This window comes from Somniosus microcephalus, chromosome 3 (genome assembly GCF_052327205.1).
Source record: "Somniosus microcephalus isolate GS21.2 chromosome 3, FLI_Smic_1.0, whole genome shotgun sequence".
Classification (NCBI taxonomy): domain Eukaryota; kingdom Metazoa; phylum Chordata; class Chondrichthyes; order Squaliformes; family Somniosidae; genus Somniosus; species Somniosus microcephalus.
In genome coordinates, this window is record NC_140989.1 from 285016082 (window position 1) to 285039192 (window position 23111).

The window sequence follows — 23111 nt, forward strand, 5'->3', positions numbered from 1 at the left end:
TGACGGTGCCTTATGCAGGCCAGTAGCGTCAATCACATGCCCCAGGTACTCAACTGAAGACTGAAAGAATTCACATTTGTCTTTACGAACTCTGAGTCCGTATTCTTTCAGTCGTTGTAGTGTCGCATCCAAGTTCAGAAGATGATCCTCCTCATTTGTCCCAGTGACAAGGATGTCGTCCAGGTAGCACTGGACTCCTGGCAGTCCACTCAAAATCTGATCCATTGCCCTTTGGAATAGAGCAGGGGCCGACGTAATTCCAAACGGAAGGCGGCAGTACCTGTATAGCCCCTTGTGTGTCACAATTGTCAGCAGCTCCTTTGATTTGTCATCGACATGCATTTGTAGATAAGCCTGGCATAAGTCTATTTTGCTGAACTTTTGCCCTCCGACCAGGCCCGTAAAAAGATCATCAATGAGGGGAAGAGGGTACTGTTCCACAGACAGCACCGGGTTAATAGTCACTTTAAAATCCCTGCAGATTCGAACAGATCCATCCTTTTTCAGGACAGGAACAATGGGTGTGGCCCATTTGCTCACGCTCACAGGCTCCAGGACTCCATTTTCGACTAAGGCCTCCAAGTTAGCCTCAACTTTTGGCCTAATTGCATAGGGTACAGGTCGGGCTTTGTGAAACTTCGGCTTGCTGTCAGGTTTAATGTCCAGTCTCACGCTGATCTTTTTCATGCTCCCAAGTTCCCCATTGAAGAGTTCTGCATGTTTGTTTAACACTGCAGTCAGACCTGACTCCCCTTTTGACATCATGCGGACTGCAGGCCAGTCCAGCGTGATTTTCTCTAGCCACGCACGTCCCAGTAGCGATGGGTAATTTCCCTTTACCACATATAGTGGCAGTTTTGCAGTCTGTCCATTCAATTTAACTGTCACCTCAATGACGCCTCTCATGGCCATAGGTTCGCCGGTATATGTCTTTAGCACAATGTTTGTTGGCTGAAGGGTAAGATGCTTTAGCATTTTGTTGCAGACAGTGTCTGAAACAAGGGACACAGCCGCGCCTGTGTCCACCTCCATCCGCACTGATTGTCCCCCCACCAGTGGTGACATCCAGTAGCCATTTAAATCACCTGCAACCGTCAGTATGTGCACCTCTTCCTCCTCAGAGGTGTTGCTCCCCTCTGTTTTGCTTGTTCCATCATACTGCACTGAATGAACACTCTTTTTCCTCTCTCGTCCAAATACAGACATTTTGCTTCCATGCTTCCCAGCTCTGTCTGTTCTTTTTTTTTACCTCTACAGGCGCGTTCAATGTGACCTTTTGCCACAATTTCGGCATTCCAGCTCCGTACACCAGCAGTCATTAGCGTGATGGCCCATTTTCCCACAACGGTAACACCTTTAGGCTCAGACGACACCTTGTGAACTCTCCCTGTTGAACTCAACTGGTGAGCCTCCTTTTCCGCCATCTCCATGGAGACACTAACTTCAATGGCCTTTTCAAGAGTAAGGTTGTCCTCAGTAAGAAGGCGCTTCTGTGTGGCTGCATTTTGCAGACCACACACAAGTCTGTCTCTAATGGTGTCATTCAGCACCTCCTTGAACTGGCAGTGTTCTGACAACCTTTTTAAAGCAGCAATAAACATCGTCACTGATTCCCCCTCCTCTTGATTCCGATTATGAAATCTAAATCTCTCAGCAATAACCAGAGGTTTTGGTGAAAAATGTGCTCCAAGAATTTCCACTAGTTGCTTATATGTTTTAGTTCTTGGCTTATCTGGTTGCATGAGGCTGCGAAGTAAATTGAATGTCTTCGGCCCGATTATACTCAAAAAGGTAGGCACGACCTTTTCATTTGCCACCGCATTCGCCAATACAAAATAGTCAAAACGTTCTGTATAAGCGCTCCATTGCTCCACATTTTCATCAAAATCACCGATGTTTCCTAATATAGTAGCCATCTCACGTTTCAAATTAAATTTTCTGTTTACTCACTGCACCCGTAACGTACGCAGATTCATCCGCTCCTTGTTGCCACTTGTTGTGTCGGTACCTTTCTACCTAGACACAATTTAGGACTCAGAACTCAGAGATTCAAACATGAAGTGCTTTATTGGAAGGAAAGGAAGTTCTGGAAAGTTCCGAACAAAGAGAGCTAAACTTAACAGAGACCACCCAACCATTTATCTCCTGTGACAGCGCCACCACAGGTGGGAGGAGAACACACAATAGAACACACAATACATAACACCCCCAATCCCATGTGCTTTAACTTTACACGCTAATCTCTTATGTGGGACCTTATCGCAAGCCTTCTGAAAGTTCAAATACACCACATCCACTGGTTCTCCCTTATCTATTCTACCAGTTACATCCTCAAAAATTCCAGTAGATTAGCCAAGCTTTTGTCCGATCCTGACACTGTTTTCCAAGTGCTCTGCTATTACATCTTTTATAATGGACTCTAGCATTCTCCCCACTACTGATGTCAGGCTTACCGGTCTATAATTCCCCGTTTTTTCTCTACCACCCTTTTTAAATAGTGGGGTTACATTAGCTATCCTCCAATCCATGGGAACTGTTCCAGAGTCTATAGAATTTTGGATGATGACCAGCAATGCATCTACTATTTCTAGGGCCACTTCCTTAAGTACCCTAGGATGTAGATTATCAGGCCTTGGGGATTTATCGGCCTTTAATCCCGTCAATTTCCCTAACACCATTTCCCTACATATACTGATTTCATTCAATTCCTCCCTCTTATTAGACCCTATGTTCCCCGACATCTCTGGGAGGTTATTTGTGTCCTCCTTTGTGAAGACAGAACCAAAGTATGTATTTAATTGGTCTGCCATTTCTTTGTTCCCCATTATAAATGCCCCTGATTCTGACTGCAAGGGACCTACGCTTGACTTCACCAATCTTTTTCTCTTCACATATCTATAGAAGCTTTTACAGTCAGTTTTTATGTTCCCTGCAAGCTTACTCTTATAATCTATTTTCCCCCTCTTAATTAATCCCTTTGTCCTCCTTTGCTGAATCCTAAACTGCTCCCAATCCTCAGGTTTGCTGCTTTTTCTGGCCAAATGATATGTCCTCTCCTTGGATCTTATGCTATCCCCCCTAATTTCCCCTGTTAGCCACGGTTGAGTCACCTTTTTTGTTTTATTTTTATGCCAAATAGGGATGAACAAATTCTGTAGTTCATCCATGCGATCTTTAAATGTTTGCCATTGCCTATCCACCACCAACCCTTTAAGTAACGTTCCCCAATCCATCCTAGCCAACTCGTGCCTCATACCATCGTAGTCTCCTTTATTTAAATTCAGGACCCTAGTCTCTGAGTCAACTACTTCACTCTCCATCTTAATGAAGAAATCGATCACATTATGATCGCTCCTCCCCAAGGGACCTCACACAACAAGATTGCTAATTAATCCTTTCCCATAACATAATATCCAGTCTAAGATGGCCTGATCTCTAGTTGGTTCCTTGACATATTGGTCCAGGAAACCATCCCGTATACACTGCAGGAATTCCTCCTCCACAGTATTGTTACTAATTTGGTTAGCCCAATATATATGTAGATTAGAGTCACCCATGATAACTGCTGTGCCCTTATTGCACGCGTCTCTAATTTCCTGTTTAATGCCATCCCCAACCTCAGCATTACTGTTTGGGGGTCTGTATACAACTCCCACTAACGTTTTCTGCCCCATGGTATTTCTCAGCTCTGCCCATACAGATTCCACATCATCAGAGCTAATATCCTTCCTTACTATTGTGTTAATCTCCTCTTTAACCAGCAATGCTACCCCACCTCCTTTTCCTTTTTTCCTGTCCTTCCTGAATATTGAATACCCCTGGATGTTGAATTCCCAGTCTTGGTCACCCTGGAGCCATGTCTCCGTAATCCCAATTATATCATATCCATTTACATCTATTTGCGCAGCTAATTCATCCATCTTATTACGAATGCTCCTCGCATTACGACACAAAGCCTTCAGGCTTGATTTTTTAACAGTCCTTTTAGAATTCTTATTTACTGTGGCCCTGTTTGATTTACACCCTTGCTTTCTCTGCCTTCCACTTTTGCTTTTCTCCTTCCTGTCTTTTGTTTCTATCCTTGCTTCCCTTTCCTCTGTCTCCTTGCACAGGTTCCCAACCCCCTGCCATTTTACTTTAAACCCTCCCCAACAGCACTAGCAAACACTCCCCCTAGGACATCGGTCCCAGTCCCGCCCAGGTGCAAACCGTCCAGTTTGTACTGGTCCCACCTCCCCCAGAACCGGTTCCAATGTCCCAGGAATTTGAATCCCTCCCCCTTGCACCATTCCTCTAGCCACGTATTCATCTGAAATATCCTTCTATTTCTACTCTGACTAGCACGTGGCACTGGTAGCAATCCTGAGATGACTACCTTTGAGGTCCTATTTTTTAATTTACCTCCTAACTCCCTATATTCAGCTTTTAGGACCTCATCCCATTTTTTACCTATATCGTTGGTACCTATATGCACACGACAACTGGTTGTTCACCCTCCCCCTCCAGAATGCCTTGCAGCCGCCCTGAGACATCCTTGACCCTTGCACCAGGGAGGCAACATACCATCCTGGAGTCTCGTTTGCGGCCGCAGAAACGCCTATCTATTCCCCTTACAATAGAATCCCCTATCACTATAACTCTCCTGCTCTTTTTCCTCCTGTCCTGTGCAGCAGGACCACCCATGGTGCCAGGAAGTTGGCTGCTGCTGCCCTCCCCTGATAAGACATCTCCCTCAACAATATTCAAAGTGGTATATCTGTTTGAAAGGGGGATGGCCACAGGGGACCCCTGCACTACCTGCCTGCACCTGTTACTCTGCCTGGTGGTCACCCATTTCCTTCCTGCCTGTGCAGCCTTTACCTGCGGTGTGACCAACTCCCTGAACGCGCTATCCACGATGTCCTCAGCATCGCAAATGCTCCAGTATGTATCCATTCGCAGCTCCAGCGCTGCAATGTGGTCTGTCAGTAGCTGCAGCTGGATACACTAACCGCACACATGGTCGTCAGGGACACAGGAAGTGTCCCTGATTTCCCACATAGTGCATGAAGAGCATGCCACCAGGTCGAGCTGTCCTGCCATGACTTACCCTTTAATTCAAATTAAATTAAATCAAATCAATACCACTAATTACACTACAATTAAATATTATACTCACGGGCCCTTGTTTACTACCACTCCATGCTACACAACAGAGATCCTAGAAACTTTACACCACAAAAATTAAGTTTGGAAAAAGAGAGAAATACTCACCAACCAATCACTTGCCTGCTTTCTGGTGACGTCACACTTCGATTACTTTTTACTTCTCGCTGCTGCCGCCAGTGTGTCTGGGCCGCTCTCTCTCTCCCCGCTCGTTAACTCCTTGGTCTCCACACTCGGTCTCTACCCAGGGCCGCTCTCGCTGCTGCCGCCAGTGTGTCTGGGCCGCTCTCTCTCTCCCCGCTCGTTAACTCCTTGGTCTCCACACTCGGTCTCTACCCAGGGCCGCTCTCGCTGCTGCCGCCAGTGTGTCTGGGCCGCTCTCTCTCTCTCCCCGCTCGTTAACTCCTTGGTCTCCACACTCGGTCTCTACCCAGGGCCGCTCTCGCTGCTGCCGCCAGTGTGTCTGGGCCGCTCTCTCTCTCCCTGCTCGTTAACTCCTTGGTCTCCACACTCGGTCTCTACCCAGGGCCGCTCTCGCTGCTGCCGCCAGTGTGTCTGGGCCGCTCTCTCTCTCTGCCCGCTCTTTAACTCCTCGGTCGCCACACTCGGTCTCTACCCAGGGCCGCTCTCGCTGCTGCCGCCAGTGTGTCTGGGCCGCTCTCTCTCTCCCCGCTCGTTAACTCCTTGGTCTCCACACTCGGTCTCTACCCAGGGCCGCTCTCGCTGCTGCCGCCAGTGTGTCTGGGCCGCTCTCTCTCCCCCTGCTCGTTAACTCCTTGGTCTCCACACTCGGTCTCTACCCAGGGCCGCTCTCGCTGCTGCCGCCAGTGTGTCTGGGCCGCTCTCTCTCTCTGCCCGCTCTTTAACTCCTCGGTCGCCACACTCGGTCTCTACCCAGGGCCGCTCTCGCTGCTGCCGCCAGTGTGTCTGGGCCGCTCTCTCTCTCCCCACTCGTTAACTCCTTGGTCTCCACACTCGGTCTCTACCCAGGACCGCTCTCGCTGCTGCCGCCAGTGTGTCTGGGCCGCTCTCTCTGCCCGCTCTTTAACTCCTCGGTCTCCGCGCTCAGTCTCCACTCGGGGCCGCTCTCGCTGCTGCCGCCGGTGTACTGTGCACAGTTTTAGTCTCCTTATCTGAAAAAGAGGCGATGCAACGAAGGTTCACTAGATTGATCCCTGGGATGAGAGGGTTGTCCTGTGAGGAGGTATGAGTAGATTGGGCCTATACTCTCTGGAGTTTAGAAGAATAAGAGGTGAACTCATTGAATCATATAAGATTCTGGGGGGGATTGACAGGGTAGTTGCTGAAAGGTTGTTTCCCCTGGCTGGAGAGTCTAGAAATAGGGGACATTGTCTCAGGATAAGGGGTCGGCCATTTAAAACTGAGATGAGGAGGAATTTCTTTACTCTCAGAGGGTTGTGAATCTTTGGAATTCTCTGCCCCAGAGGGCTGTGGATGCTGAGTTGTTGAGTATACTCAAGGCTGAGATCGATAGATTTTTGGACTCTAGGGGAATCAAGGGATATGGAGATCAGGCAGGAAAGTGGCGTTGAGGTCGAAGAGCAGCCATGATCTTATTCAGTGGCGGAGCAGGCTCGAAGGGCCATATGGCTTACTTATGTTCTTATATAACTCACCTTGCAACGTCCCAAAGTTCTTCACAGCCAATTAAGTACTTTTGAAGTGCAATACAAATTGGTCTAATTCAATCACCATAAATAAATCAGTGGCTCTGAAAATATTTTGTTACAGGGGATGAAAAAGCATATCCTGCAACTCACTTTGAGTAATGTCAAAGAAAATCCACTAGTGATGTGTAAAATTTTTAAAAATCCTTTTCATCAAAAGGTAAATCATAATTCTTTTGTGTTAAATCATTCTTCAAGTGTGTTTATTTTTAATATGGACAAATTCCATAAAACATTCTTTTATTTCACTGATAGTAACTTTCTTTAAGAAGCTGTAGTTAAATTATCAGTAAATGCAAATTAATGAGATACATCACTGAAACTGTGTATTTTACACTGCAATTACTTGCTGATGTCTTGAAGGTCTTCACTATTTTACAGTCTCTGATGAAATGGCCTTAAGTGAAATGAGTTTTTGGTAATAATCTAATTCCTTGTAGCCACAGATATACACCATAAAACAACCCATAATTTGGCAGTAAATTTGCAATCTTAAGAATGATCACATGGATAACCAAGGGTGTGGGTAGTGGAAATGTCACCCTAGTGCAGTAAGGGATACCCCTCTGAGCTTGTTGTTGGTGCAGCAGAGGAGGGAATTTGACTCTGCACTAACTCATGCCATACTCAACCTGGCGGTGCTGGATGCTGACGTGAGGTAAGAAGAGTGTTCTATTCCTCAGTACTGGCATTCTTCAACTTTTGCGAAAATTAATTTCACTTAAAACAAAGTAGGGTTAAGGAGTTATAAGTGAATAATCTGTCATTCTTTCAAAATATTTAACATGTTTTTTTTAACAGATTGGACGCTTGGTAATTGGACAAAATGGAATTCTCTCAACTCCAGCTGTATCCTGCATAATCAGAAAAATCAAAGCAATTGGAGGAATTATTCTGACAGCAAGCCACAACCCTGGTGGACCTGATGGAGATTTTGGGATCAAGTACAATATTTCCAGTGGAGGTGGGCAATGCTTAAACAGTTGTAGAACTGGCTGTTGGTTAACTTAGATTTTTCAAACCAATGCTGTGATGCTCATTCATGTTGATTTTTCTTCGAATAGTTTGAGTGGTAGTAATTGCATCAGTATAGTTCCATCTTAGACCAGAGATGGAAATTTCATAGGTCCCAGTTCACTTCCAGCTGCTTTTCTTATTCCCTGTGATGCAACCTTCCAGCAAGACAGGTTGAAAGTCACCATCATCCAATAGCACCTGCCAAGTAGAGTTTCCATGAGCCTTTACATTGATTGAAATTGAATGATATTTGGAGGATGGGTGGTGCAAAATGGAATGAGATTCAGAGGGGACGATGCAGGAGGAAAATACTTAAAAGAAAGGCTGGGGAAAATATTTATTAGGAATGACTCTCTTCCCTAAGAGGAGTAGCCATTTTATAAATCCATTTGCAACCTTGTGATCTTCTGTTTTCTATCTCTGGCAAAAAAAAGTATTTGGTTTATCTGTAAAGTTTGCTTCTAATGGGCTACTTTTAGATTGAGCAGGCTTTGGCTTCCTTCCCAATCCTGGATGCTGATCCCAACTCGACCGCTGAGATTCTGAGGTGCTAGTGCAGCTAAGATGCTGGCCCTGCTTAGCTCAATAGCACTAGCTTGATGTGACATCTTAATAGGTCAGAGATTTGATAGAACGGGCCTGTATTAAGCATCTGTTTCAAAGCAGAGGCCATCTTCGCTTCATGAAGCAGATGTTCTCCATGATTTTCACTTATCTTCCCTCCCTTCCCAAAGAGTATTGTTACCCTTTTCTCTTTTATCATAGAATCTTACAACACAGAAGGAGGCCCATCGTGCCTGTGCCGGCTTTTTGAAAGAGCTATCCAATTAGTTTCACTCCCCTGCTTTTAATCCAGAAAGATACTCATACTCAGTCAAGCACTGGACTTGGATACATGTGTTAAGACTGGCAAAATTGTATTCAGTGTTTCTCATTTGTTCTGAAATGTACAGTATAAGCACATTTCTGCATCACATAAATATAGTGTATTCTTTATCCTTCCAATCCCTTCGCTATTTTAGACCATTTGTGGGGAACTGAAATTATGAGGGAACAGCATCAGTGTAGAGCATGTTTCAGGTGACATACCTGCTGGAACCACCATGAGGCATTACACCACACTTCTGAGTAAATAACAATTGATATTTAGCCACACAATAACTTGCTTTTTGTGGTCTTCATTGCGTTTTTATTTATTTTTAATTTACTGCTATTACTTCTTCAGATTAGTTCTGCATTTTAATTGTGTCTTATGATGCCATTTCTACCCAAGCATACTGAGGTAATTTTGTTCTTGCCAGCGGGTTCACTAACATTCCATGGTGCACCACTGAATATTAATTTTGATGCCACTGGCACACATCCTAATTGAAATTTCAATACAGAAGGAGACTTTTTGGTCCATCGTGCCTGCGCCAGCTCCTCGTCAGACCTAGCTACTTTAATCCTATTTCTTGCTCTTCCCCCATCACAGTATTTTTAATACTTTTCCTCTTCAAATGTTTAATTCCCTCTTAAATGTCATGACTATTGGTTAACAGACAGAAAACAAAGAGTAGGGATAAACGGGTCTTTTGCAGGATGGCAGGCTGTGACTAGTGGGGTACCGCAAGGATCGGTGCTTGGGCCCCAGCTATTCACAATCTATATCGATGATTTGGATGAGGGGACTAAATGTAACATTTCCAAATTTGCTGATGACACAAAGCTAGGTGGCAGTGTCAGTTGCGAAGAGGATGTGAAGAGGCTTCAAGGGGATCTCGACAGGCTCAGTGAGTGGGCGAGAACATGGCAGATGGAATATAATGTGGATAAGTGTGAAGTTATCCACTTTGGTAGAAAAAACAGAAAGGCAGAGTATTTCCTAAATGGTGAAAGATTGGGGAATGCAGATGCTCAAAGAGACCTGGGTGTCCTTGTGCCTGAGTCACTGAAAGTGAATGTGCAGGTGCAGCAAGCCATTAGGAAGGCAAATGGTATGCTGGCCTTCATTACAAGAGGATTTGAGTACAGGAGTAAAGAAGTCTTACTTCAATTATATAGGGCCTTGGTGTGACCACACCTGGAGTACTGTGTACAATTTTGGTCTCCTTACCTAAGGAAGGATATACTTGCCATAGAGGGAGTGCAACGAAGGTTCACGAGATTGATTCCTGGGATGGCGGGACTGTCGTATGAGAAGAGATTGAGTAAACTAGGCCTGTATTCTCTTGAATTCAGAAGAATGAGAGGGGATCTCATTGAAGCATACAAAATTATTACAGGGCTTGATGGGGTGGATGCTGGGAGAATGATTCCCTTGGCTGGGGAGTCTAGAACCAGGGGCCACAGCCTCAGGACAAAGGGTAGGCCATTCAGGACTGAGATGAGAATACATTTCTTCACACAGAGGGTGGTGAATCTTTGGAATTCTCTACCCCAGAGGGCCGTGGAGGCTCAGTCATTGGGTATATTCAAAACAGAAGTCGATAGATTTCTGACTAGTAAAGGCATCAAGGGATATGGCGATTGGGCCAGTGAATGGAGTTGAGGCAGAAGATCAGCCATGATCTCATTGAATGGCGGAGCAGGCTCAAAGGGTCGAATGGCCTACTCCTGCTCCTATTTCTTATGTTCTTATGACTGACTCAGTTCCTGTACTTGCAGAAATGAAACAACGTTCTAATGACCCTTTGCATGAAAACATTTGTTCTGAACTCCTTTTACGCTTGTGATATTAATTCTAAGCTTATGCCGCCCCGTTGCTGATTTCCTGACCAGTGGAAGTACTTTTTCTTGTTTGTTGGCTTGGCTCAGTTGGTAGCACTTTTGCCTCTGAACCCGAAGGTTGTAAGTTCAAGTACCACCATGGACTTGAGCAATTAATCTCGGTCAGTGATTCCCAAACCTTTTTTTGCTGGAACATGTACTAGGACACATATAAACAGTAAGAAACTTTGAAAAGCATTAGCTTTGAATATATAATCCAGTATTATATGTGATAGTGTAGATGTAGTTATATTAGTTATAAGCATTGAGTTAGGTACTGTTCACTGAAATACGGTAGATTTGAGCATAAAACATTAAAATTATAAACATGCTTCATTTAAAGTACAATATTACTCTGGGAGGGGAAATGTTGGCCCGTATTATCCGACCCCTACGGGAGTGTATGAACTGTGTACACACCCGTAGGGATCTGGCAAGTGCTGGTTTCAGGCATGTGAAGCGCATGCGCTGAAAACCGGCACTTCCGATCTGTCGAGCATCCTCTTGACAGATCGCACACCTGCCCTGGAGAAGGGCCTCTGCACGCAGGAAGCCTCCGATCGGAAAATACAGGCTAATGTGTTTTGACAATTTTCTCCTCTCCTCAAGATTGACCTGTCAGGGTACAATTGCATATGTTCTGATTGTCTCCCAGTACTCACTCAAGTTGTTATTCTCCATGTGTGGGCCTAGTCAGTCAGCATTTGTGAGATATTTGACTAGAAGCATCACACCTGAGTCTGAACCTATTCTCACCAGCATCCCCACACACGTACTTTCCAGTAGATCACAGGACTTTGATTAGCAATTGGGAGTTTTTTTCCCCTTCCCTTTAACCCAGGCATGCTGAGGCCAATTGTACCACCAAATTTGCCATTCAAGCTAGGATCAGGAGCAGAATTTTCAGCACTTCCACCCAACGGTAACAGGGCGGTAGCGTCTTGAAGGTGATGGCCAATGACCAGTGCCCACCACTGGGTGGCCAGAGTGGCCCCTGAAGATGGACAGGAGGCTCAGTTATAATGAAAATCAGGGTTCCAAGACATCAATAGGACCCCGGTTGCCTTTTGTGTCTGAAATGGCTGCAGTGGGCACTGTGCACGTTCCAACCAGCATCAGGTGGCGGCCCGGCCAAAGAGGATCCTGAAGGTAAGTTCATCTTTTTGTGGGGCCAGGTGGAGCAGGAGTGCTCTACAAATCCACCCTGGGCCACTGCCACTTCCTCCACTCCAAACATCAGGTCCTCCCCCAGCAGACCTATCTAATTTGGCCCGGAGGTAGGCCAGGCCGTCGAATATTATGGTGGCCTGGAGCTGACCGGCTGCTCCGGGGTGCTCGAACTTTGGCCGCAGCCCACTGTCCCGATGAAATTGAGAACATTTGCCCAATAGACTGGGAATTGAACCTGGCTCAGCTATACACTGGCTTTACCAACTCCAACTTGGAAGTATAGTGAACCGTGAGAGGATAGTGATAGACTTCAAGAGGACATAGACAGGCTGGTGGAATGGGCGGACATGTCGCAGATGAAATTAACACAGAAAAGTGTGAAGTGATACATTTTGGTAGAAAGAATGAAGAGGGGAAATATAAACTAAAGGGTATAATCCTAAAGAGGGTGCATGAACAGAGAGACCTAGGGATATATGTGCACAAATTGTTGAAGGTGGCAGGGCAGGTTGAGAAAGCAGTTAAAAAAGTTTACGGGAACCTGGGCTTCATGAATAGAGGTATAGAGTACAAAAGCGTAGAAATTAAGATGAACCTGTATAAAACACTGGTTCGGCCTCAACTGGAGTATTGTGTCCAATTCTGGGCACCGCACTTTAAGAAGGATGTGACGGTCTTAGAGAGGGTGCAGAAAAGATTTACGAGAATAATTCCAGGGATGAGGGACTTCAGTTATGTGGATAGACTGGAGAAGCTGGGGTTGGTCTCCTTAGAGCAGAGAAGATTGAGAGGAGATTTGATAGAGGTGTTCAAAATCATGAGGGGTCTGGACAAAGTAGATAGAGAGAAACTATTCCCATTGGCAGAAGGGTTGTGAACCAGAGGACACAGATTTAAGGTGATTAGCAGAAGAACCAAAGGCGAGATAAGGAAAAACTTTTTTACTCAGTGAGTGGTTGGGATCTGGAATGCACTGTCTGAAAGGGTGGTGGAGGCAGACTCAATCATGGCTTTCAAAAGGGAGTTGGATAAGTACCTGAAGGAAAAAAATTTGCAAGGTTACGAGGAAAGGGCAGGGGAGTGGGACTAGCTGAAGTGCTCTTGCAGAGAGCCAGCATGGGCTCGATGGGCCAAATGGCCAACTTCCTTGCTGTAACCATTCTATGATTATATGATCATCAGGGGGATAGAAAAGGACTTTTGATGACTTTCTCCATCCTCCTGGTTAAACTGCAACCTCATGGATACCTGTCACATCAAGTCCCCTGATTGGAGAAGATTATCTCCGATGATGTATCCAGTCAGTTGATACTGAACAAAGCTATGATCCGTATTGTTGGATCCGTGGTTCAGTGGATAAATAATTACACGGATGCTGTACATAAACAAATAACAGGTCTTTACTGGAGGAGGGCAATCTCTAGACTGGAGTACAGAGGCATGCGCACAGCTTATATACCGGTGTGGTTACTGCCGGTACTACAGTATACAGGAGCTGTAAAAAGTAGTTCTGACTTAAAGCACATACACTACAATTCCTCCCTTTTTAGATTAATAATACCCCCTTAATATTCAAATAACAATTACATTTTTACATGTACATTCAATAACAAAAGTCCATTTATAGATTCAGTCTTTGGGGCGGCTTCCTGACCCTTTCGGGATAGCGCCTTTCCGGAGGTTCTTGTTCTTGGTGCAGAGGCGATTCTGACCCCCTTTCATCGGGTAGTTCATCGGGTTCCACTGCTGCTGGGTCTGAAGTAGATACTACCGGTATGTCGGGTTCATCCCCAGGTACTCGAGACATGGGGTTGACGCATTCCTGTGATGCTAAGATCTGATCGACGTGGCGTCTCACAATGTTCTCCCCGACATCCACTGTGTACATTAATGGCCCCTGCCTTGTACATATTGTTCCGGGTTGCCACTTCTCTGTTTGATAGTCCCGGGCCAAGACTGGTTGCCCTACATTGAAGCTCCTTGTCGGCTTCTCGTTGATGTGCTGGAATTGTTTGTCCTCAACATTTCTTCGCACATTTGGTCTGAGCAAGTCCAGACGAGATCTCAACCTTCGGTTAAAGAACATCATGGCCGGGGTCTGGTTGGTAACTGCATGTGTCGCGTTTCGGTAGGCTAATAAGAAATTGTCCATCTTATGCTGTAGTGGAATTTCCTCGTCGCACATGGCCTTTATCGCCTTCTTAAAGGTTTGTACGAACCTCTCAGCCAATCCATTGGTGGCTGGATGATACGGGGCGGATGTGTAATGCCTTACCACATTCCTTTTCATGAATTTTTGGAACTCGTCGGACACAAACTGTGGTCCATTATCAGAGCAGATCTGCTCTGGCAACCCGTTTCTTGCAAATATGGTCCGTAGGACTGCAATCGTTTTCTCTGTAGTGGTTGAAGACATCTTTATCACCTCAGGCCACTTTGAATGAGCATCCACTGCTATTAAGAACATTGAGTCCATGAATGGACCAGCGAAATCAATGTGCACCCGTTGCCATGGAGAGGAGGGCCACTCCCATGGGTGTAGAGGGGCATGTGGTGGTGCATTTTGGACCTTCTGGCATCCTAAGCAGCTCTTAGTTAGGTCTTCGATTTGTTGATCGATTCCTGGCCACCACACATAAGCCCTAGCTAGGCTTTTCATTTTCACTCCCCCCAGATGACCTTCATGTAGCTCATTTAGCACTCTCTCCCTTAACTTGGGTGGAATCACCACTCTGGATCCACACATCACTGTCCCCTGGCATACTGATAGCTGTTCTCTTCTGGATGAGAATGCTGGCAACAGTGAGTCGCCATGTGTTGGCCATCCCCTCACCGTCAATTCATATACCCGTGACAGCGTCGAATCATTGCGGGTCTCCTCTATATCCGCGTTTGTTACTGGCAATCGTTCAATTATCGCCGAATAAAATATCTCGATAGGGTCCACTGCTGGTGCTTCCTCCACAGTAGGCAGTGGCAGGCGCGATAGCCCATCAGCGTTCCCATGCTGTCTCGTGCCTTTATATTCTATTTCATATTGATTCACCCCTAGAAACAGGGACCATCTTTATAACCGCTGTGCAGTCATTACTGGCACGCCCTTCTTAGGATTAAAGATGGAGACAAGTGGTTGGTGGTCAGTCAGCAAGGTGAACTTCTGTCCATGCAGATAGTGGTTGAATTTTTTTACTCCCCATACTAGGCTGAGGGCCTCCCTGCCAATCTGGGCGTAGTTGCGCTCGGCTGAGGTTAGTGACCGAGACGCAAAGGCTACTGGCCTCTCCAAACCGTCCGGGAATTTGTGTGACAGCACCGCTCCAGTGCCGTAGGGTGATGCATCACATGCCAAACGAATTGGTAGTGCTGGGTTGAAATGGGCCAACACCTCTTTTGATGTGATCAATTCTTTACACTTCTGGAAAGCTCGTCTACGTTCGTCATCCCACTTCCATGGTACCCCTGTTTGCAGTAGGGTGTTCAGCGGGTGTAATACCGTAGACAAATTTGGTAAGAACTTGTGGTAATAGTTTACCAGCCCGAGGAACGACCTCAGTTGTGACACATTTTCCGGTGCTGGAGCCTTGACTACTGCCTCTATCTTGTCAGGGGACTTATGTAACCCCTCTTCATCGATGACGTGGCCGCAATATGAGATCTGTTTCTGGAAAAACTCGCACTTGTGGCGATTAGCTCATAGCCCATATTCCTTTAATCTGGCGAGCACCTTCTCCAAGTTAGCGAGGTGATCACCGTCATTTTCGCCCGTGACCAAGATGTCGTCCAAATAACACTGGGTCCCTGGAATCCCTTGCAGGACCTGATCCATCGCCCTTTGCCAGATAGCCGGAGCCGAGGCTACTCCAAACACCAGCTAGTTGTATTGATAGAGACCTTTATGGGTGTTGATCGTAAGGTAATGTTTCGAAGCTTCTTCTACCTCCATTTGCAAGTACGCCTGGGCTAGATAAATTTTTATGAAGCATTTACCACCAGATAGCGAGGCGAAAATATCCTCAATTCGTGGAAGCGGATATTGCACCGTGTGAAGGACTGGGTTCACTGTCACCTTAAAATCCCCACAGATGCGGACCTTCTTTGGTTCCCCAGGCGTATTACTCAACAACCTCTTCATTACAGGAACGATGGGTGTAGCCCACTCGCTCCAGTCCACTTTGGACTGTAGTCCTGAACGTTCCAACCCTTCCAGCTCTGCTTCAACCGCTGGTCTGATCGCATAAGGCACTGGTCTGGCCTTCAGAAACTTTGGGCTTGCATTATCCTCTATTTTAATTGTTGCTGTTATTCCTTTTAGTGTTCCTAGTCCCTCCTGGAACACTTCTTTTGCATCAGTGAGCATTTTTGACAGTCGTCCAGGTGTGGCGTCGTCATCCTTTTTGGCCTCCACCTTCAGTGCCTGTATGGAATGCCAATCTAAATGTATCTTCCGGATCCATTCACGTCCTAGCAGTGGTGGTCCTCCATTTGGCAATACATATATATCCATTTTAGGTATTTCCTGACCTTTATGTCACTTTCACCCTTATTTTTCCTTTGGGGTAGACTTTTTGCCCCGTATATGTCTTCAAGACAATCTCTGTAGCTTTCAAGTGTGTGTGTGAAAATAGCCGCTTGTAGTCTCTTTGATTTATGACTGTTAGAGCTGACCCTGTGTCCAATTCCATTTCCACTTGGACTCCGTCTATCTTGAGTGTAACCCAGATAGTCTGGTGATCCTCCATTTCGGTTACATTATGTAGTTTCAGACAACCCAGCTCCTTGCTTCCGGAGTCTGTGTCACTTTTCTGTTCATCTGAACCACTGTCCATCACCTGGTGTACCTTTTTGTACTTCTCCTGTGGAGATTTCTTACTGTTGGTTTTCTTCCCAGACCTGCAGACTCTTGCTATGTGTCCTGCTTTCCCACACTGTCTGCACACTTGGTCCTTGAACCAACAATCTTTCTGGTCATGTGTTGTTCTGCCGCAGCGATAGCACTTCCCTGTTCCATAGGTCATTTCGTTGGTGCCATATTCTTGCGGTCTCCGTTGTATCTCTGCAGCGCCCCTTGCGGCTGCTTCGTGTGATACTGCCATACTAAAAGCTTTGTCCAGCGTAAGGTCCTTTTCTGATAGAAGCCGTTTCTGGGTTCCTTCACTTTGTAGCCCACACACAAACTTGTCCCTTAACGTGTCTGCTAGTCCCGCTCCAAACTGGCAGTATTTCAATAGCTTGCACAGTTCCGTTAGGTACTCAGCATTGCTTTCGTCTTTGTGTTGGTTCCTTTTATGGAACTTAAATCGTTCTGCTATCAGCAGCGGTGTGAGGTTTAAGTGGTCCTGTAGGATTTCTACTATGCTTTCAAAATTCTTGTTTACCGGCTTCTCTGGGGTTATTAGATTTCGCAGTAACCCATAAGTTTTTGCACCCATGGAATTTAACAGAACCAGTGCTTTATTAGCATCTGGCACTTCATTCGCCCTGCAGTACACCTCAATACGTTCCACATATGTCGCCCAATCTTCGACTTCATTGTCAAACGTAGAGATACTGCCACTCTTCGGCATCCTTGGTTGTGCGTTAACTATCACCAATGGCGCCTCCCGCGCTTCCCCTTCTTCTCCGCTGGCACAAAATGGCGTCTCCCGCGCTTTCCTTCCTTCCCGCGCTCGCCCGTCTTCTCCGCTGCGGTTTCGCAAAATGGCGTCTCCCGCGCTCTTCCTTCTCCACGGCTCAATGGCACCTCCCGCGCTCTCCCTGCTTCTCCGCGGCTCAATGGCGTCTCCCGCGCTCTCCCTGCTTCTCCGCGGCTCAATGGCGTCTCCCCTTGCTTCGCCCCGCGGACCCTGATCAGCCCGTGATCCCTGGCTGTGCTCTGCGCGTTCTTCTCTTGATATTTGTCGACGCCACTCAGTCTAGAACCCGGCTGTTTCTTACCCTCTCTCCGGTTTTGCAGTATTTTTCCTCGATGCCACTCGGTGATCAACCCCCGGCTGCGCCCTGCTCTCTTCACCCTTTTTCTTACCCTGTCGACGCTGCCCGGCTCTCTCTCTCTGCTGTCGGTCGGCTCCAGCCGCCGCTGCTCGGGAAGGGTCTGCTCTGGACCTGTCGTCGGTCTCTTACTGCTCGTTGTGGCTGGGGAACCAAGCCCGGCTCTCCACAGCCTCCCCAGTGAAGTTGGATCTCTGCCTGACTGCTGGGCGGTTGCTCGCGGTCGATGCCCGTGTTCCTGGACTCGACTATTTTTTTGTTTTTTTTGTTTAATGTTGCAGGTAGATTCACATCAGCACTCGTCGCCACTGTTGGATCCGTGGTTCAGTGGATAATTAATTACACGGATGCTGTACAGAAACAAATAACAGGTCTTTACTGGAGGAGGGCAATCTCTAGACTGGAGTACAGAGGCATGCGCACAGCTTATATACCGGTGTGGTTACTGCCGGTACTACAGTATACAGGAGCTGTAAAAAGTAGTTCTGACTTAAAGCACATACACTACACGTATCTGTATCCTTCCTTCTCTTAGATACCAACCCAGCAACTGCAAGGCAAAAATATGTTATAAGGCAGGATTTAAGCCCTGGCAATTTATATTTCTTGCTTACTTTTTCCCTGCCAGTTTTCGCCCCTCTTTCCCTCTTCTGAAGGCATTGAGGTCTTGCTGGGGTTGTGTTAGCTAGGCCTCAGGCACCCTCCACTACCTCACCCAAATGGCCATTATTCATGTGCCAGGGTATTGAATCTTGGGGACATCACTGCCAATCTCAGCCCTGTCCTCGCTCGACAGCACGTTGTCACTGAATAGTGATCAGGAACGACAACCCTGATCAAATTTTGATTCTTATCTCCCGAACCTGAGGCAATTTGTAGTCCCCCACTACCTCAACTGAGATCTATCAGCTTTGCCATTTGAAGGTCAATCCTGTGAGCTTCCTGATCTGTATGGCTCAGGTGCTCTCCTGATCTAACGGCTCTCAAATTGTACCTGAGCACAGGAACAGGAAGGATTCTGATTTCCACTTAGCTCACTGGTAACTGGCTGGGGACAAGCACATGAATTTCATGTGACTGGGTCTTTTTGAAGCAGAAGGCAGCAGTTTAAACAAGAAAATGGAAATATCTCCTGTTGGGGAGCAGACACCATCAGAACTTTTTAATGCACATTTTCTATGAAGTGGTAGAAGTTCTTTAGGTGAAAAGTACTTACGATGAATTATTAACTAGTAATCATGCTGATGTATCTTTTTTACAATATAATGGGTCTACCTTGTCTTTGGCAGGTCCAGCTCCCGAGGCTGTCACGGAGAAGATTTTTCAGCTCAGCAAAACTATTGAAGAATATGCTATCTGTCCTGATCTGAAAGTCGATCTAACTACAATTGGAAAACAACAGTTTGACTTGGAGAACAAGTTTAAACCATTTACAGGTATCTAGTTACTTGCACCATTTGAAACCACTGACCTAAACTAAAATAACTTTTTTGCATAATAACTTTTTGTGAGTGTATAAAATCTCTCATTAAGTCTACTCATTCCTCATTGAGTTTACCATTGTAGCTCAGTGACCTGCCCTTGGGCATGTTAGTGCTGCTCTTAGTTAGCCAGTAAGACATGTGCGATAGTGGGCTCTGTGATGATTCTCTTGGTGCTCCTGCACAAGTGTAGTTCGGAACTGCATGCCGGATTGGATGTGCATCTCCCCAATTTTCCTCCCTTCTCTCCTGAAGGTGCTACTCATTCTGGAGTATATGGCTGACCAGTACCTCATCCATTGCTCATATGTGAGTTTAGTGAGTGTTGGCAGACAATTCGAGCATAGAAAACATCAGAATCAAGCTGATCCTGTTTTCACCTCATATTCATACACACATTTTCCAGCGAGCGTCCCTGGACAACAACTGTGAGCAACTATTCTATTCTAGTGATTTTTTTTTCACTCCCTTGTCCAAGAAGGACTGAGGCTAATTAACATAATAACATAAGAATTAGGAGCAGGAGTAGGCCATTCGGCCCCTCGAGCCTGTTACATAGATACATAGAAGATAGGAGCAGGAGTAGGCCATTCGGCTCTTCGAGCCTGCTCCGCCATTCAATGAGATCATGGATGATCATCCAAATTCAGTACCCGGTCCCTGCCTTCTCCCCATATCCCTTGATCCCTTTAGCCTTAAGAAATATATCCAACTCTTTCTTGAATATACTTAATGAACTGGCCTCCACCGCCCTCTGTGGCAGAAAATTCCACAGGTTCACCACTCTCTGGGTGAAGAAATTCCTCCTCATTTCAGTCCTAAATGGCTTACCCCTTATCCTTAGACTATGACCCCTGGTTCTGGACTCCCCGGCCATCATAAACATCCTTCCTGCATCTAGTCTGTCCAGGCCTGACAGAATTTTATAGGTTTCGATGAGATCCCCTCTCAATCTTCTAAACTCCAGTGAGTATAAGCCCAATCGACACAATCTCTCCTCATACGTCATTCCTGCCATCCCAGGTATCAGCCTGGTGAATCTTCGCTGCACTCCTTCCATGGCAAGAACGTCCTTCCTCAGGTAAGGCGACCAAAACTGCACACAATACTCAAGGTGTGGTCTCACCAAGGCCCTGTACAACTGTAGCAAGACATCCTTGTTCTTGTACTCGAACCCTCTTGCTACGAAGGCCAACATACCATTTGCCTTCTTAACCGCCTGCTGCACCTGCATGCTTACCTTCAGCGACTGGTGTACAAGAACACCCAGGTCTCTTTGCACTTCCACCATTCAATAAGATCATGGCTGACCTACGACCTCAACTCCACTTTCCCGACTGATCTCCATATCCCTTGAGTCCCCAGAGCCCAAATTGTAGCACCACAACTGTGATCAGCTAACTCGGTGCAAACTAGGAGTGAACTTTGGACCTTGCATGCCTTAGTACTACATGGTGCATTAGTACTACATGGTGCATTTACATGTTAGGGTAGCTACAAACTGCTATTTTTGATAACTTTGTGAAAATGAAGAGATCCAGGAATAGAAGATTTACCAATTAGGCTACCATGATTGATGTTCTTTAAAAGATGGAGTTGTAAAACCATGTTTTAACAAAGCTCTGGAAAGAAGAAATTGAGGAATCTGGTGAGAAAGTAGGTTGATGGAGTTGAGATTTATGAAAAGCAACAGGTTTGATGGGCCTAACAGATTTTTTTCTGTTCCTAAAAACTCTTTTATGCTCTATATTGATTTAAAACCAGCCTAGAATATATTTTGATTCTTTTCCATAAAAAAATCTTTCTTTTGAAGAAAAGTTAATAACATTTATTTTCAACTGTGGATTAGTAACACCTCTGATTTTTGTGTTTTATTTCTTATTTGTTTTACATTCTTACAAAGCAGCTTCTGGAGAACTACAGACATATTCTATTTTATTAATGCTTGGAATACATTTTTAAGTATTCAAATCCATTAGTAATTATAGATTTCTAAAACCTATTCTCTTTAGATAGTTAGTTAGCACTAGCTCGCCTCATTTCCTCCCCTTTCTCACCACCATGAGGTCTTGCATTCTAAGGACACAAACTTCTAAATTTGAAAGATCTGCCATAAGTTACCCATCCATTAAATGGTTTAATATATACATTCGGGATAACCAAATTACAGAAACACCCTGGGGTTAATGTCTGTAACTTAATCCAGTCACTGAGCTCAGCAGATCCTACAATCCAGTGATGTCAGTAGCTTTCATTGTTTATTTATACAGAGAATGTTAAAAAAAATCAACACAAATAGCTATTGAAGAAAAAGGAAGTCTGTTGATCAGAGGAGGTCCGCAAGGCAAACTAACAAAGTCACTATCCACCTTGCAGAGTAAATTAGACAGATTTGACATCCATGGAGTTACAGATCTACTTCCATTGGTGGTTCTGTAATATAAATGGGGTACGATTTGCCACCTGTGTGATGAATTTCTTCTCGGCTATGTTGGCACATGAGGATACTTCAGGGTAGCAGAGATGCTCCACTTTAGAGTGGAGAAATGGATAAAGCCCTGAATCCAGCTTCTTTCACAATAAGAATGTACCACCCATCAGTTCAGCATGGATTGGTACTAAGTCAGAAAGTCACAAGGAGTCCATGAAGCACTCGTATGCCCTCTCAAAGAAACACTGTGGGAGGCTGGGTCTTACAGTAAGGCACCGCTGTCCTTTATTCTCCAGGAACTGTGTTTGAATCCAGCCCAGTCCGATGGGAGGAAAGCCAATTTCCTGGTTGTGAAGATAAAATGAGTTTTATATGATTCAATTCAGTGCAGATGAGGAAGGCCATTCGGCTGAACTAACTCATCTTTCCACAGGAACCTATGATTTCTTTGGTCGCCTTCTTGCCCCCATGCAATCACTGCACCTAATTGTGTCTTGTATGACTCGAATTTTTGCCTCCATTACATTACATGGAAGAACATTCCAGGTATTGATCACAATTAAGTGCAAAACTACTTCCTGCACATCAGTCGTGAACTTGTCTTTCACTGGTTTGGACATATGTCCCCTTGTTCTGCAGTTGTCGTTTAATTTTTCTTTTATTCCATTCTGTACCTTGTAAAACCCTATAAGGTCCCTTCTTATTCATCTCATTCCAAAGATGAAGAGTGTCATGTTTTTCTAAGCTTTCCTCATAATGCAGTACTCTGACGCAAGGAATCAGCTTGTCCTTCTCTGTTTGTTGAGTCTGCACCCTCATAATATTTTCCCTTGGAGGTTCAGAGCAGTTTCCTGTATTTTTCTGTTTAATACTACCTTTGTAGAGCTACTGGTCCTTGACTCAAAATGTGTTTAAATTCGGCTGATTTCTGAGTTTCTGTTGTGTGAGCTGTTAACTCCATTAAAACTGAATGCCAGACCAGTACCTTTAAGCACTGTGTGATTGTTTTCCAGTGGAGATTGTGGATTCAGTGGAGGCCTACACTAACATGCTACGGAACATCTTCGATTTTAGTGCCTTGAAGGAGCTACTTTCTGGTTCAAACCAGTTGACAATCAGATTGGATGCCATGCATGGAGGTATGAACTGCAATGTCACATCTAGTGGAGTTAACATTAGAACATATTTTAATATTCTGGCAGAAGATTCTTTGCATAAACTAAATGTCAAAGATTCATCTTCTTCATGAAAAGGTGCTTGGCAATTTTTTTTTCGGTAGGTGAGAAGAGCTAGTAGCTTTACTTAAATCACAATAACGTTAAATATGTGAGAATGCATTTCAGTATGATTTACATAATTGGATTCTTTACAAACAAATAAAAAATGGCATGCCAAACACTTGTTTGTGAAGATAATAATTGAGAAAGACATAAGCATGACAAA

General features: G+C 45.3%; 1 protein-coding gene across 2 annotated transcripts in view; it reads left to right on the forward strand.

Moving 5' to 3' along the window:
- The window catches only part of pgm1 (phosphoglucomutase 1), a 152831-nt gene that overhangs the window by 56493 nt on the left and 73227 nt on the right, over positions 1–23111 (forward strand). For both annotated transcript variants that reach the window (XM_085982692.1, XM_085982690.1), the window contains exons 2-4: positions 7635–7797; positions 19046–19192; positions 22682–22807. In XM_085982692.1, coding sequence (XP_085838818.1) covers positions 7635–7797; positions 19046–19192; positions 22682–22807 — 436 coding nt within the window. The remainder of the gene's footprint in view (positions 1–7634; positions 7798–19045; positions 19193–22681; positions 22808–23111) is intronic.